Consider the following 15,638-nt stretch of genomic DNA (forward strand, 5'->3'; position numbering starts at 1 on the left):
TCCCCTCATCCGACATCCTGTTTTCCCTTTTCCATCTAAGAAATCGGGATGCCAGAACAGAAACAGTCATGCTCTAATAAGTCTTTGGCAGTAGTTAAGTTCTTTTTTTTTTTTAATTCAAAGCTTTGCTTTGATTTTCTCCCTCCTCCAAGCCCGTTTTCCCTTTTCCACCTATTAAATCAGGACACCCAAAACCCACAAACAAACAAAAATGAAGCTCTAAAAACAAGTGTTTGGCACAAATTAATTTTTTTCCCCTCCAATTCAAAACATTTTGAGTTTTCCCTCATTCATCCTTTTTTTTCCCTTTTTCATCTAAGAAATCAGGATGACGGAATAGAAAAAAGTAATGCTCTAAAAACACGTCTTTGGCACTAATTGAGATATTTTTTTTCCTAATTCAAAGCTTTGTTTTGATTTTCTCCCTCCCCCAAGCTTTTTTTCCCCTTTTCTACCTATGAAATCAGGACCCCCCCCCCCCCCAAAAAAAAAATAAAAATAAAAAATAAAAATAAAAAATGAAGCTCTCAAAGCAAGTCTTTGGCATAAAACTGGATCCCGGAACAGAAACAGTCCCGCATTAATAGCAAGTCTTGGGCACTGATTGAGTTCATTTTTTTTTCCCAATTCAAAGCTTTGTTTTTATTTTTTTCCCTCCTCCAAGCCCTTGTTTTCCCTTTTCTACCTATAAAATCAGGACACCTGAAACAAAACAAAACAAAATGAAGCTCTATAAACAAGTCTTTGGCACTGATTAAGTCCTCCCCCTCCCAATTCAACAGATTTTGAGTTTTCCCTCATCCAACATCCTGTTTTCCCGTTTCCATCTAAGAAATAAGGATGTCGGAACAGAAAAAAGAATACCTCTATAAATAAGTATTTGACACTAATTGATTTCATTTTTCATTTTTTCCTCCAAGCCGGCTTTCCCTTTTCCACCTCTAAAATCAGGACACCCCCCCCCCCCCAAAAAAAAAAAAAAAAAGTAAAAATGAAGTTCTGGAAACAAGTCTTTGGCACTAATTAAGTCCCCCCCCGCACCCCACCCCCAATTCAAAACCTTTTGAGTTTTCTCTCAGCCAACATCCTGATTTCTCTTTTCCATCTAAGAAATCAGGATGACGGAACAGAAGAAGCTCTGAAAACAAGTCTTTCGCACTGATTAAGTTCATTTTTTTTTCTAATTCAAAGCTTTGTTTTGACTTTCTCCCTCCTCCAAGCCCGTTTTCCCTTCTCCAACTATGAAATCAGGACATCCAAAACAAAATAAACAAACGAAGCTCTCAAAACAAGTCTTTTGTACAAATTAAGTTTTTCTTCCCCCTCAATTTAAAACACTTTTAGTTTTCCCTCATCCGACATCCTGTTTTCCCTTTTCCATCTAAGAAATCCAGATGCCGGAACAGAAGAAGTAATGCTCTAAAAACAAGTCTTTGGCACTAATTGATTTTTTTCTAATTCAAATCTTTGTTTTGTTTTTTTTCCCTCCTCCAAGTCTGTTTTCCCTTTTCCACCTATGAAATGAAGACACCAAAAACACAAACAAAAGAATGAAGCTCTATAAACAAGTCTTTAGCATTAAGTTTTTTTTTTTTTTTTTTTTTTACCAATTCAAGACATTTTGAGTTTTCCGTCATCCAACACCCTGTTTTCCCGTTTCCATCTAAGAAATAAGGATGTCAGAACAGAAAAACGAATACCTCTAAAAATAAGTATTTGACACTAATTGATTTCATTTTATTTTCTAATTCAAAGCTCTGTTTTGACTTTCTCCCTCCTCCAAGCCCGTTTACCTTTTTCCACCTATGAAATCAGGACACCCAAAACAAAATAAACAAATGAAGCTCTCAAAACAAGTCTTTGGCACTAATTAAGTTTTTCTTCCCCCTCACTTCAAAAACACTTTGAGTTTTCCCTCATCCGACATCCTGTTTTCCCTTTTCCATCTAAGAAATCCAGATGCCGGAACAGAAGAAGTAATGCTCTAAAAACAAGTCTTTGGCACTAATTCATTTTTTTCTAATTCAAATCTTTGTTTTGATTTTTTTCCCTCCTCCAAGTCCATTTTCCCTTTTCCACTTATGAAATCAGGACACCAGAAACAAAAACAAAAAAATGAAGCTTTATAAACAAGTCTTTAGCATTAATTTTTTTTTTTTTTTAACCAATTCAAAAGATTTGGAGTTTTTCCCTCATCCAACATCCTGTTTTTCCCTTTTCCATCTATGAAATCCGGAGCTTTGAAGCTTTTTTTAAGCTTTAAAAACAAATCTTTGGCACTATTTGTGGTTCTAAAAGTTACCTTGGTCAATGCAGTAGACAACTTGTGTGGTCTGTAATGTTCTGCTCTCGTCCGCCTGTGAAAATGGTGTCTTCTCATGCCCGGTTGGGTGGTAAAGCGGTTCAGGCTTTGGTGGTTTCCACTCTACGATGAGCAACATGAATATCACGAATATTAAAATGAGATCACGGTCCGTTGCGAATGGCCGCATTACCAATGTGGTGGATGGCGTTACTGACGACCTCACACTCCACAGGCCATCGGGGACCGGAAATGGACGGGAACTGAACCAGATCCAGAGGCGCTCGGAGACTCAAAACCGGACGGTTGCCGTCGAAATCCACTCGCAGTTGTCTGGTCCGCAGGGTCTGACTAATCGACACTGGGGAACGGCGCTCAGAACAATCAACGGCGGCGTCTTTACACGAGGGATCGTCGGGGAAAGCGGCTTACGCTGGCGTTTCTCCGCGAGGTCGTCTTTGTCCTCTTCTTTGTTGGAGTCGTTGATGTCGGATTTGTCCAGTTGGTACGTGTGCCACCAGTTCCTGATCACGGGGCCGGCCATGGCTGGTGATCTTTATTCCTAGGCCAGAAAATGGAAAGCAAAACCAGGCATGTCTAAACAATTTGACTGATGTTTCATTGATATGACAATGGAACCTTTTAATTGTAAAAAAAATCGCCAATGTACTAATTTCTTTATATTTTAGATTTTTTAAAAAATGAAAAGAAAAATTAAAGTTGCGCTTTATACAATTTTAAATAAAGTTAAAAAAAAGCCTCCTTTTTAATCTTCTTTTCATTTCAGCAACAGGAAGTGACGCAGAAGTGACTTGTAATCAACAGGAAATAGTGAAACTATGCAAAAACCAACAGGAAGTGACCCCGGGGTGACCCAACATCAACAGGAAGTGACTCAGAAGTATACCAAGATCAAACAGGAAGTGACCTGTAATCAACAGGAATAGTGAAACTATGCAAAAACCAACAGGAAGGGACCCCGGGGTGACCCAACATCAACAGGAAGTGACTCAGAAGTATTTCAACATCAAACAGGAAGTGACCTCTTATCAATAGGAACTCGTCAAACTATGCAAAAATCAACAGGAAGTGACCCAAAATCTGCAGGAAGTGATCTTGAAGTGGCCCAAAATCAACAGGAAGTGACCCAGAAGTATATCAACATCAAACAGTAAGTGACCTGAAATCAATAGGAAATCGTCAAACTATGCAAAAATCAACAGGAAGTTACCCGGGGTGACCCAAAATCTGCAGGAAGTGATCTTGAAGTGGCCCAAAATCAACAGGAAGTGACCCAGAAGTATATCAACATCAAACAGGAAGTGACCTGTAATCAATAGGAAATCGTCAAACTATGCAAAAATCAACAGGAAGTGACCCCAGGGTGACGCAAAATCTGCAGGAAGTGATCTTGAAGTGGCCCAAAGTCAACAGGAAGTGACACATGATTAACTGTGACCTAGTGACACGGAATTAAATGACCCAAAAATGGACCAAAATCGAAAGGAAATGACCTCAAATCAAATGGAAGTGACCTACCATGAATAGGAAGTGACACAAAATGAACTGTGATCCTGAACAGAAGTGGCCAATATCCAACAGGAAGTAGTGAAACTGCAAAAGTAAACAGGAAGTGACCCGTTAGTGGCCCAGAATCTGCAGGAAGCGATCTTGAAGTGGCCCGAAATCAACAGGAAGTGACCCAGAAGTATATCAACATCAAACAGGAAGTGACCTGTAATCAATAGGAAATCATCAAACTGTGCAAAAATCAACAAGAAGTGACCTCGGGGTGACACAAAATCTGCAGGAAGTGATCTTGAAGTGGCCCAAAATCAACAGGAAGTGACGCAAGATTAACAGTGACCTAGTGACACGGAATTAAATGACCCAAAAATGGACCAAAATCAAAAGGAAATTACCTCAAATCAACAGGAAGTGACCTACCATGAACAGGAAGTGACACAAAATGAACTGTGATCCAGAACAGAAGTGACCAATATCCAACATGAAGTAGTGAAACTGTAAAAGTAAACAGGAAGTGACCCGTTAGTGGCCCAGAATCTGCAGGAAACGATCTTGAAGTGGCCCAAAATCAACAGGAAGTGACCCGTAATGAACAGAAAGTGACTAAATCAACAGCGACCCATACATGGACCAAAATCAAACAGGAAGTGACCTGTAATCAACAGGAAGTAGTGAAACTATGGAAATCAACAGGAAGTGATCCGGGGGAATCCCAAAATCTACAGGAAGCGACACAAAATAAGTGATCCAGAAGTGACCCATCATCAACAGGAAGTGACACAAAATCAACAGTGACGCAAAGGTGAACCAAAACAAGAAGGAAGTGACCCAAAATAAACAGGACGTTAGCCTGAAAAGCCCTAAAAATCAAACAGGAAATGACCTGTAATCAACAATTAAAATCAAAAACGTAATTTCATGGAACTGCAAAAAATCAACAGAAGGTGACCTGTGATGCCCAAAATTGGTAGGAAGTGATCTTGAAGTGGCCCAAAATCAACAGGAAGTGACCCACAATGAAGAGAAAGTGACACAAAATCAGCAGTGACCCATAAGTGTACCAAAATCAACAGGACGTGACCCGGGGTTACCCAAAATCTTCAGGAAGTGATCTTGAAGTAGCCCAAAATCAACAGGAAGTGACCCACAATGAACAGTGACCCAGAAGTGTACCAAAATCAACAGGAAGTGATGCTGAAATGCACTAAAAATCAAACAGGAAATGAACTGTGGTCAACAGGAAGTACTGAAACTGCAAAAATCAACAGGAACTGACCCCAGGGTGACCCAAAATCAACAGGAAGTGACCTTGTAATCAACGGGAAATCAAAATGAAGTTACGCAGACGTATACCAAAATCAACAGGAAGTGAGGCAGAAGTATACTAAAATGTACAGGAAGTGACACAAATCTCCAGGAAGTGATCTTGAAGTGGCCCAAAATCAATAAGAAGTGACTTAACAATTGACACAAAGAGACAAAATTAACAGCGACCCAGAAATGAACCAAAAACAACAAAAAGTTACCCAGAATTCCTCCCTAATCAACAAGAAATGGCCCAGAAGTATACCAAAATAAAACAGGAAGTCACCTGTAATCAACAGAAAGCAGTGCAACTAGGCAAAAATTAACAGCAAGTGATCTGGGGGGGGCTAACAAAAATCTGCAGGAAGTGATCTCGAAGTGGCCCAAAATCAACAGGAAGTGACACATGACTAACAGTGGCACAAAATAAAAGTGACTTTTTAAAAAATGAAGAAAAATCAAAAGGAAATGATCGAAAATCAAACAGGAAGTGACCCGCGATGAACAGAAAGTGACACGAAATTAATAGTGAACCAGGAGTGTACAGGAAGTAGTGCCGCTAGCTATGCTAGCAACATCAGTTCCTCTGCCAAAAGATGGTGGCACTTACTAAAGTTTGAAGTAGATATCATCCCCATGATGCTCACAGAACATTCCTGGCATAATTTGCATTTGTAATCTTCAACTTCAACTCATTTTTTTATTTTCACGGTCGTCAGACGACAGCAAAAGTAGCTAGGTTAGCCGCGTTTGCAAATAGCTGTAGGATGTGATGTGTTCAACACATTTAAAATGCAAAAGCGCATGCCTGTGCATAGATACACAAGCAATGATGCATACATGACGTCACACTGGTTTTATTTTGTTAACATCAATATTTCAAAGCGCTTCCTCAAATTGTCCAATCAGACGGCACTGATGTCATTCCCTGCACTGCTCGATTTGAAGACGTTCAATTCTCCACAAACATACAAATTACAACCGGAATCACATGCATGGTGTTGAGTTTCTTATTTATCATATAACTCGGAACTGAATATCATTATTTTAGTAAAAAGCAAAAGTTGACACTTTTAGTACGGCTAGACAAGTTAACGGTTGAAAAAACTCACAAACTACGCGACAACAGGATCGTTTTCCGACTCCAACGGTAAAATGAAATATAAAAATCATTGCGAGTCCATATTGGACAAGTTTTAAGGACTTACCACGCTTACCGTTGCATTTCAGCGAAAATTTCTCGAGAAGTTAGCAAAATACACAATCTTCGGCGAGCAACGACATGTTGCCTAGCAACCGATAGACTGAGAAAACCCGCGAGATTACGGTTGCGTCGTTGCTAGCTAGCTAGCTTCGCGCCTGATATCGTCAGGCTAGCTTCGTGCTAGCTAGCTATTTAGAATCATTGTGGAGGTATAGAAAATCTAATTAAAATAAACTCGAACCGATAAAATGGAGCGAAAACGCGCTTGTAATCCAATAATAGTTCGTTTTTTTCCAATATCATTCGTGTACTTTGTGATGAGACCAAAAAGTGGCTAAATAATTTGAATTGCATCAATCTATTTATGCTTGAATTTACATTAAAAATAAATACGTCAAAAAGCATTGGGGCTAAGTACATAAAAGTAGTATTAATAAAAAGATATATATTTATAAATTAAATTGAAAAATACAACTACAAATACACTTCAAATGCTAAAAAAATATTTAATACATTTCATATAGGATACAAATTACAAAAGGTCGTTTTAATGAATGCCAGTTTTTTTCTTAAAAATAGTTATTTTTAAAAAATTTTGATTGCTAATGAGTTAAATCATTTTTCTTAAAGTATTTTTGAGTAATTTCCCCTTTAAAAAAACAGATTTCCTCATTTTAGCTGTAAATATTCAATTTACATTTTAAGTATATGTGTGTTAAAGCAATACTAGGTAACTTTTCAATTTTGGTCGATTTTAGCGACAGCGTACACCCGCAGTGTTGGAAAATCATGATATCCAAGTCGCCTGCAGATGGATTAAACATTTGTTTCAAGCAGCTGTGTGAAGTATGAATAGTAATAAGGTAATGAATCCACTTGTGGTGAAACAATACCATATGACCGTATGGCTTAGCGTGGCTAACCCCCCAACTTCACGCGTCAGCACTGACGGGGCCCAACGTCCATCTTTGCAGAATTCGCGTTAGCATCCACTTACATCTTGAGAAGTTACCTAGTGTTACTTTACCTTTTTTTACTAACTATTGTGTACTTATTTGTCTACTCTTTAATGATTTAAAATAAAGCTGAGCAGTAATTACCATTTTTTCTGTAAAATTTAATACAAAAGTTAACATTTTAAAATGTACTGTCAAGAAATACCGTATATCCCGCACTATGAGGCGCACCGAAAAGCCTTCAATTTTCTGAAACGCAGACAGTGCGTCTTATAATCCAGTGAGTCTTATATATGGATCGATATTGGTTAATCATGGCATGACATTCCTTTTTGTGTAGCACCATCTAGTGGATGTATAACTCAACCCTAGCCACTACGACTGCACCTTATAATACAGTACGCCCTATGTATAAAAACAATTTGAAAATAGCCCAATTCATTGAAGGTGTGCTTTACACTCCAATGCACCTTATAATGTGGAAAATACGGTAATCGATATGAACTCATTGCCTGCCATTGACGTCCAATCCAATTGACATCTAGCAGCAAATGAACAAATCTGTGGTTGCAGATTACATCTGAAAATCATCATCTCAACACAAAAACACACATATTGTAAAAAACGTTTAATAAATTTACAAAAAAGTACACATTCGGAGATTCCCAAAACGCGGCTAGTCCCAATATGTTCTGTACACCGACGTAAAAACGCTCGTTTAAAACTCCATTTGGCACGTTGATGAGCGCCGAGAAACATTCAAAGTATGACGTGTTCATTTTGAAGCAGAAAATAAGCCACAAAATACGAAACAAAATTGGTTGAAACAAAAAAATATGTATATACAGTGCACGCATGTGCATATTTCGTAACATGAACAGTGGTATATATAAAGTATTATACTGTATGGTACTGTACATAGACAGCTGGCAAAACCATGTTTAGCGGCTTTATGTTGATTAAAAAGAACACTGAATAGCATTTAAACGTACAAGAAATGTAATTGTATTCATTTGTTTCAAGTCTTTTGTTTTCATGACTTGTTAACATGACCTCCCATCCATTTTAGCTCCACCCTCAGATGCAAATTATATAAAAATGTCAGCCGTTTTTGCTGTAAAAAGTTTCACCTCCAAGATGTTGACGCCCCCTTCAGATGTCAGTCGTAAAATGTCAACAAAGTTATCAAATTTTTGGTGTTTTTTTCTGATTTTGGTGAGTTTTGAGTGGTTTTGCCAATCTGAAGGGGAGTGGGAGGGGATTTGCCGGGTTTTTTGTTGTTGTTGCCATATTTCCCCGCGGTTTGGAGTGCTTTTTAAAAAGTTTTTTTTGGGTGGTTTTTGCGGGAGTTTTATTTTGCTTTTTAGTATAGGATTTTTTTTTGCATTTAGAATGTTTTTTTGTTTTTTTTATGATTTTGGTGGGTTTGCTTTTCGGTTTTTGTGTATTTCTGCCAATTGTTGGTGCATGTTTGTGGTTTTTTTTTTTGTAGTTTTGCTAATAATTTACAAAGCAAGTTTTTGCAGGTATTTTTTAAATTGTTTTCAGGTTGTTGTTTTTTTTGCTTTTCAGTCCAGTATTTTTTTTTTTAGTCTTCCATTTTTTTTTTTTTTTTTTTTTTTTTTTTTGGTTTTTGAGTTAAGTTTTTGATATTTTTTTCTGGTTTTGTTTTCAGGTTTTTGTAAGTTTCTTTTTCATTTTGTTGGCTCTCGCAGTTCTGCCAATTTGTTCTGCACTTTGCCGTGTTTTGCAGATTTGTGGTTGTTTTCAATTTTTTTTTTTTTTTTTTAGCTTTTTCGTGGTTTTTGAGGTAGGTTTTTGATATTTTTTTTCCTGTTTTTGTTTTCAGGTTTTTGTGAGTTTCTTTTTCATTTTGTTGGTTCTCGCAGTTCTGCCATTTGGTTCTGCACTTTCCGGTATTTTGCAGATTTGTGGTTGTTTTCACAGGTTTAGTGCAGTTTTTTGTTGTTTTTTTTTTTTTAGTTTTTCGTAGTTTTTTTTTTTTTTTTTTCCCGTGGGTGTCGTTTTTCTGGTTTTGGTGGGTTTTATTTTTGGGATTGTGGATTCTTGCAGTTTTACCAGTTTTTATTTTTGCAGTTTTTCCCCAGTTCTGTTTTATGCATTTTGTTGTGTTTTTGAAGATTTGTGTTGTTTTCGCAGGTTTTTTTTTCTTTTTTGAACATTTTTTTTGTGTTATTCATGTATTTTTATGAGCTTTTCGTGGTTTTTAAAGGTTTTTTCGTGGGGGTAATTTTTCTGGTTTTATTGAGTTTTTCCTCTTTTTGTTGCTTTTTGCCAAGTTTTTCTCCTTGTTGCTGGTTTTTGCAGATTGTTTTTTTTCGCAGTTATTTTTTTTTGCTTTTTAGTGCAGTTTTTTGCATTTTATTTTATTTTTTAGACTTTTCGTGGTTTTTGAGGTATTTTTTTGTTATTATTTCCTGGTTTTGGTGGGGTCCGCAGTTTTGTGGGATTTTTTTTGCGAGGTTTCTCTTGCCGTCTTTGCACGATTCTGGACTTTTGGTGCAGTTTTTTTGCATTCTCAGTGGTTTTCAGTTATGTGAGGGTTTATTTTTAAGTGTTCTTGGTGGTTTTCTTTGTGATTTTAGTGGGTTTTCTCAAGTCTTCTTTTTTTTTTTAAACTGATTTTGGGGGGCTATTTTTCATTTCCAATTTGTGTTTTTGCGGTTTTGCCAATTTTCGGGGGGTGAGGGGTTGATATTTTTTTGTTATTTTTAATTTTTTTCAGTTTGTTGCGGTTTTGCCAACTCCATAACAACTGCTGCAATATCTAATCCCTGTGAAATTAATCGGAATTCAGCTACGAGGAGGCCCACCACCAAGATGACCGGCCCATACTGACATACAGCATAATACTTTATATACTCACATTCACCGTATGCATATAAAACATACACACGGATATTTTTGTTTGTTTGTAAAGCGTTCAAGTCCGATGTTATGTGCTGTTCAACTTCCTTTTCTTCAGTCGATCCCTCCAATTTTCAGGAAGTGCCTCGAAGTTGGCATTCTTGGAAGCCTTTCCTCTGAAAATTCAAAGTTGAAAAATAAGAAGAGAGGGGGGAAAAAAGGAGAGCAAAATGAGGTTTAACATACGTGAGGAGCTGCTGCTGCTTCCACTCTTCGATGCTCTTTTTGCTGAGCTGTTCTCGGTCTTCGTCGCTGGAGCTGCTTTTCTCCTCCTCCTCCAGCTCCTTCTGGATGCTTTGCCACTTCTTCACCAAGGAGGGCATTTTTGTCTTCGCCTTCTACGACACGAGAAGTCGTGGTTCAGTATGACAACAGTTGCGTGAAACTATGATATACGTCAGCAAAATGATTTTACGCGTCGTTGTCGCCATTAACTCATTTGCTCCCAAAAACGTATAAATACGTTCTGTCTTTAATTGTTTCAGTGTCCCAAAGTTGTATTTATATGTCTTTTTTTTTTTTTTTTTTTTTTTTTTTTAAGCTTTTCGTGGTTTTTGAGGTAGGTTTTTGATATTTTTTCTGGGTTTGTTTTCAGGTTTTTGTGGGTTTCTTTTTCATTTTGTTGGTTCTCGCAGTTCTGCCAATTTGTTCTGCACTTTGCCATGTTTTGCAGATTTGTGGTTGTTTTCACAGGTTTAGTGCAGTTTTTTTTTTGTTCGTTTTTTTTTATAGCTTTTTCGTAGTTTTTGATTGTTTTTTTTTTAGGGGGGGGCGTAATTTTTCTGGTTTTGGTGGGTTTTATTTTCGGGATTGTTGATTCTTGCAGTTTTTCCCAGTTCTGTTTTCTGCACTTTGCTGTGTTTTTGCAGATTTGTGTTGTTTTCGAAGTTTTTTTTTTTCTTTTTTGATAATTTTTTTGTTGTTATTCGTGTATTTTATGAGCTTTTCATGTTTTTTTTTTTTTTTTTTTTTTTTAAAGAGTTTTTTGGGGAGGGGGGTAATTTTTTTTTTTTTTTTTAGTTTTTCATATTTTTGTTGTTTTTACCAAGTTTTTCTGCACTTTGCTGCGTTTTTGCAGATTTGTGGTTTTTTCCGCAGGTTTTTTTTTTTTTTGCTTTTAGTGCAGTTTTTTTTTCTTTTTTCTTTAGGGCTGTCAAAATTATCGTGTTAACGGGCGGTAATTAATTTTTTTAATTAATCACGTTAAAATATTTGACGCATTTAACGCACATGCCCCGCTCAGATTAAAATGACAGTACAGTGTAATATCCGCTTGTTACTTGTTTTTTTGTGTTTGGCGCCCTCTGCTGGCGCTTGGGTCCAACTGATTATATGGGTTAGTACCATGAGTAAGCAAGGTGTAATTATTGACCTCAACAATGGCGAGCTACTAGTTTATTTTTTGATTTAAATTTTTACAAATTTTAATAAAACGACAACATTAAGAGGGGTTTTAATATAAAATTTCTATAACTTGTACTAACATTTATTTTTTAAGAACTACAAGTCTTTCTATCCATGGATCGCTTTAAGAGAATGTTAATAATGTTAATGTCTTCTTGTTGATTTATTGTTATAATAAACAAATACAGTACTTATGTACCGTATGTTGAATGTATATATCCGTCATGTGTCTTATCTTTTTTTTTTTTTAATGGAATTTTACTGTCATCATCATCGGTATCATTAACAATCATTGACGATTACAAAATGTGATATGATTTGCCCGAAGAAGAAACCAAAGAAGACGACAAAGGCGAACGAGATGAAGCATATGCTTATCAGTTTCCCGTACCCCATACAACTAAAGACGCACATTCAGGCATGGAACATACACCAAAACTGTAGAATAACACAGTCAACAATCTGGGTTCAGTGACTAAGCGTCCAGTCAAGCAGCTCGAATAATTTTAGGGCGTACAAGGTTATGACTTTGTCATGTCCCTGACATTTTTGCATCTGTTTGCTGTGGAACATTTTGTTGTGACTATGTGTGTATGTATCTTTCCATTCCAACAATAATTTACAGAAAAATGTGGCATATTTTATAGATGGTTTGAATTGCAATTAATTACGATCAATTAATTTTTAAGCTGTAATTAACTCGATTAAAAATTTTAATCATTTGACAGTCCTATTTTTTTTTTACAAGAGACATCTCTGGGTTCTGCTTCAATTTTGCTCCAAAGCACAAAGCTGAAAATCCATTTTAAAGCAATAAAACTGGCCACTGGAGGGCAGTAGCGCATTTGGTAAGACCCGCAACTCGATTCAACGGCAACGAGGGGCGTTGGCTGAAGACGACCGAATGGAGAACAACCTAAAGGATGCCCGGGATGCCAGGCGCTGGACGACCGAGCAGAACGACCGGGACCAACAGTGCAGCGGACGATGCCGCTGAATCCGTGCTGCTCGCCGAGCAGACCCCGCAGCGACTCCAAAAAATCAATCTTTATGAGACAGGCGGCGATGAGGGAAAAGTTTACCCGGCTGTCGCGGCCACAACCCGTCATCTCTCAGTTATGTGTAAATATATTGTTACTTTGCTATCAAAACCTGTATTTGTCTTATAGTTTATGATATTTTGTATGTTTGGGATGTAACTAAAGCAAAAAATAGCTGTGTTAAAGTCAAAGTTTGAAATGTATGCTTTCACAAAAAGCTCAATTTCTCTGTTTTTATCCATCAGAAATTGGAAAATTGCTCAAACTAAGCTATTTTCTAATGCTGATTTCTAAATGGAAAAAATAAGAACTTACTTTTTTTTTCCCCTGCTGAAAGAAGAGAGGAATCTTTCTTTTGGTGGGTTCCATGTTTATTTTGCAATACAACAGAATTTTGTGTGAGCCTTGCAAAATCAGTCAAAATCCAGTAAAATGGCCGGGAGCGAAGGGTTTTGCTTAGGTGAAAATGGCTGGGAGTGAATGAGTTAAGAGTTCATGTAATGTGCATTTTGGGCAGCAGATGGCGCCTTCTTTGTGCTTACTTGCTGTGTTTTGTGATTCCATATGCCAAAGTAGTACCACCAATTGGCTTCAAGCTATACCCTTAGCCAAAAATTATGTGAGTTATGCATGCAAGTATTTTGGAGCTTGTTTGTATAATGTTCGCTTGATTAAAGCAGCATTTAAATGTATAGATGTACATTACTACTAGCGTACATTAGAGTACGTTATTAGAAAATCCGAGCTAGCTTTTGACCAACCTTATCCTTCTTGCTTTTCTTTGTCTTTTCCACAGGAGTGGCTTTGGGCTGTTCGACGGGTGGCTGAGGCGGGGGCGGCGGTTGTGGCGCCACCGCCGGAACAGGTGGAAGAGGTGGTTCGCAGGGTACCAGGGGCGCTGCCGGGACGCCCCAGTAGACAGGCGCCGTGACGATAGGTGCTACACAAAAGCGAAACAAAGTGACACCGCTGTTGCGATTTGTGACGATCGGACGTCAAAAGTTTTACCTGCAGTGGCGACGTGCTGCGTGTAGAGGATGGGACTACTTCCGATAACTGCTTTATTCAGTTGACCCGCTTTGCGTTTTTGACCTTTGCCCAGCGGACAGGAATCCGAGACCTGCGCCAAAGACAAAGATATTAAATGTCTCAAAAGGGAAACCGTAGAGATGTCCAATCCATTTGAACTGCGAGGATAGGATAGCGATACATAAAAAGAGTGAAGGAAGCTTTTTTTTTGTTTGTTTCATAAAGCGCCAATGAAGAGATACTTTAAAAGGTATTACTCAAATTTCATTGCCCGACTCCCTTGTGTCCTCTCCAGGCTTGCTTGTTTTGAAACACACATGGAAAGATTTTCTTATCTTGGCAAGAGAGAATACGCAATGATGCTTTAGCCTTTAAGGTCTGTACTGAGCGATCATCACACACTAAATGTAACATTTAGCATTAGCATAGCATTCAAATTCGCATTAGCTTTAGGCTAATGCTAACGGCGAGCGTCCTTTTAATCTCTAAAACTTTCTCACATACAGTTTGTGGCGTCCAGGTAGGTATAAATTAGTGCTACTACAATTAATCGATGAACTCGAGTAACTCGGTTAGAAAAAGCTTCAAATCAAGTTTTGCTGCTCCGAGTATATGGTGTTGTAATGGTTTGTTTTTAAAGTGTTTGCATTTGACTTGATAGATTCGGGTGGATACACAGCCCTCTAGTGGCAAGAGTGAATATGACAACTCATTTCACCCTGTATTACCAAATGTGTCATATTTGATACACCTAAAATGTCATGATTTTGATAGTAATTCAGAATTTTGACATTTCTTTTTGAAAAAAAGATGGATGCAAGTCAACACATGCATCTGCAGGTTCCATGTGAAAAAAAAAACAGGATTTAGCTAGTTACCGTAATTTTCGTACTATAAGCCGCTACTTTTTTCCTTCATTTTGATACCTGTGGCTTATAGTCCAGTGTGGCTAAATATTTCTTCAGTCACTCTTCCAGTTGTTTCATCAATTGCTAGTTATGGTATTTGCTAACACCTTATTCGACAGCGGTGTCATAAGACTGTCATAAGATCATCAAAATTATGACATGACACTATCATGGACATTACTGAATGCTTATGTCATTAAGTGTCATTTAGCAAATTATGTCACTAACTCAATTTTTGTCCATCTTGGATCTTTTGCATCCATTCAAAAGTGAGCTCATTTGTCGGATAACAATGACATCTGTTATAAGCATTCATGAATGCTCAGGACAGCGACATGTCATAATTATGATTGTGTTATGACAGTCTTATGGCACCACTGTCAAATAAGGTGTTAGCAAATACCATAACTAGCAAGTGATGAAACAACTGGAAGAGTGACTGAAGAAATATTTAGCACAGAACATGATTTTTGATTGTTATTTACATCTGTAGCGCTACAATGCATGCTAAGAGGCATGTTGGATGACAATATTGTTGACAGCAGAGATTGACTCCCCCCCCCAAGGGAGCAGTGATGGCCAAATGAAGCTTCTTGAAGCAATAAAGCTTTATAGCCAATTGGTTCAAAGCTTCAAGGTGCTTCATTTGGTCTTTTGACAGTCGTATGATGCCGCTGTCAAATAAAGGTTTTACCGGTTAATATCTTTTGGTGTAAATATCCCATGATACAGTGAGGACAGCTGCGGCCTATAGTCCAGTGCAGCTTATCTATGAACAAATGCCGTTTTTGTGCCAAATTTGGTGGGCTGCGGCTTATAGTCAGGTGCGCCTTATAGTGCGAAAATTAGGGTATACAGATATTAGAGCGCTTATTACACATTCATTTTGACATTTCTTTTTACAAATTTGAAAAAAAGGTTTCATTAGGACCTTGTTTTTCAAATTTTGGGATTCTCTGATAATTGCTTCATGTTGCAGATCTTTAAGGGTTACCATGGCTGAATCCAGCCGCTCCCTGTTAAGACCAACATAAG

The 15,638-nt window shown here is 37.6% G+C and overlaps 2 protein-coding genes across 8 annotated transcripts in view; both read right to left on the minus strand.

Annotated features, from left to right (window-relative positions):
* agbl2 (AGBL carboxypeptidase 2) overlaps nucleotides 1-6,757 on the minus strand; it is a 36,279-nt gene extending 29,522 nt beyond the window's left edge. Inside the window, exons 1-7 of one of the 6 annotated variants that reach the window (XM_057837951.1) lie at nucleotides 6,343-6,757; nucleotides 4,250-4,324; nucleotides 3,842-3,916; nucleotides 3,534-3,629; nucleotides 2,735-2,864; nucleotides 2,496-2,663; nucleotides 2,303-2,425 (exon numbers count right to left, since the gene is read on the minus strand). In XM_057837951.1, coding sequence (XP_057693934.1) covers nucleotides 2,303-2,425; nucleotides 2,496-2,663; nucleotides 2,735-2,846 — 403 coding nt within the window. In that variant the 5' untranslated portion in view covers nucleotides 2,847-2,864; nucleotides 3,534-3,629; nucleotides 3,842-3,916; nucleotides 4,250-4,324; nucleotides 6,343-6,757. Of the gene's footprint in view, nucleotides 1-2,302; nucleotides 2,426-2,495; nucleotides 2,664-2,734; nucleotides 2,865-3,533; nucleotides 3,630-3,841; nucleotides 3,917-4,249; nucleotides 4,325-5,744; nucleotides 6,302-6,342 lie in introns of those variants that run through there. The other 5 variants (XM_057837950.1, XM_057837952.1, XM_057837949.1 and 2 more) reach the window with 5 other exon arrangements.
* A 252-nt stretch (nucleotides 6,758-7,009) lies between these two features.
* Nucleotides 7,010-15,638, minus strand: part of fnbp4 (formin binding protein 4) — a 37,669-nt gene continuing 29,040 nt past the window's right edge. Inside the window, exons 14-17 of one of the 2 annotated variants that reach the window (XM_057836329.1) lie at nucleotides 13,675-13,786; nucleotides 13,428-13,606; nucleotides 10,409-10,560; nucleotides 7,010-10,338 (exon numbers count right to left, since the gene is read on the minus strand). In XM_057836329.1, coding sequence (XP_057692312.1) covers nucleotides 10,251-10,338; nucleotides 10,409-10,560; nucleotides 13,428-13,606; nucleotides 13,675-13,786 — 531 coding nt within the window. In that variant the 3' untranslated portion in view covers nucleotides 7,010-10,250. The remainder of the gene's footprint in view (nucleotides 10,339-10,408; nucleotides 10,561-13,427; nucleotides 13,607-13,674; nucleotides 13,787-15,638) is intronic. The other variant, XM_057836328.1, reaches the window with a different exon arrangement.

Source organism: Corythoichthys intestinalis, chromosome 5 (genome assembly GCF_030265065.1).
Source record: "Corythoichthys intestinalis isolate RoL2023-P3 chromosome 5, ASM3026506v1, whole genome shotgun sequence".
In the NCBI taxonomy this organism is placed as follows: Eukaryota; Metazoa; Chordata; class Actinopteri; order Syngnathiformes; family Syngnathidae; genus Corythoichthys; species Corythoichthys intestinalis.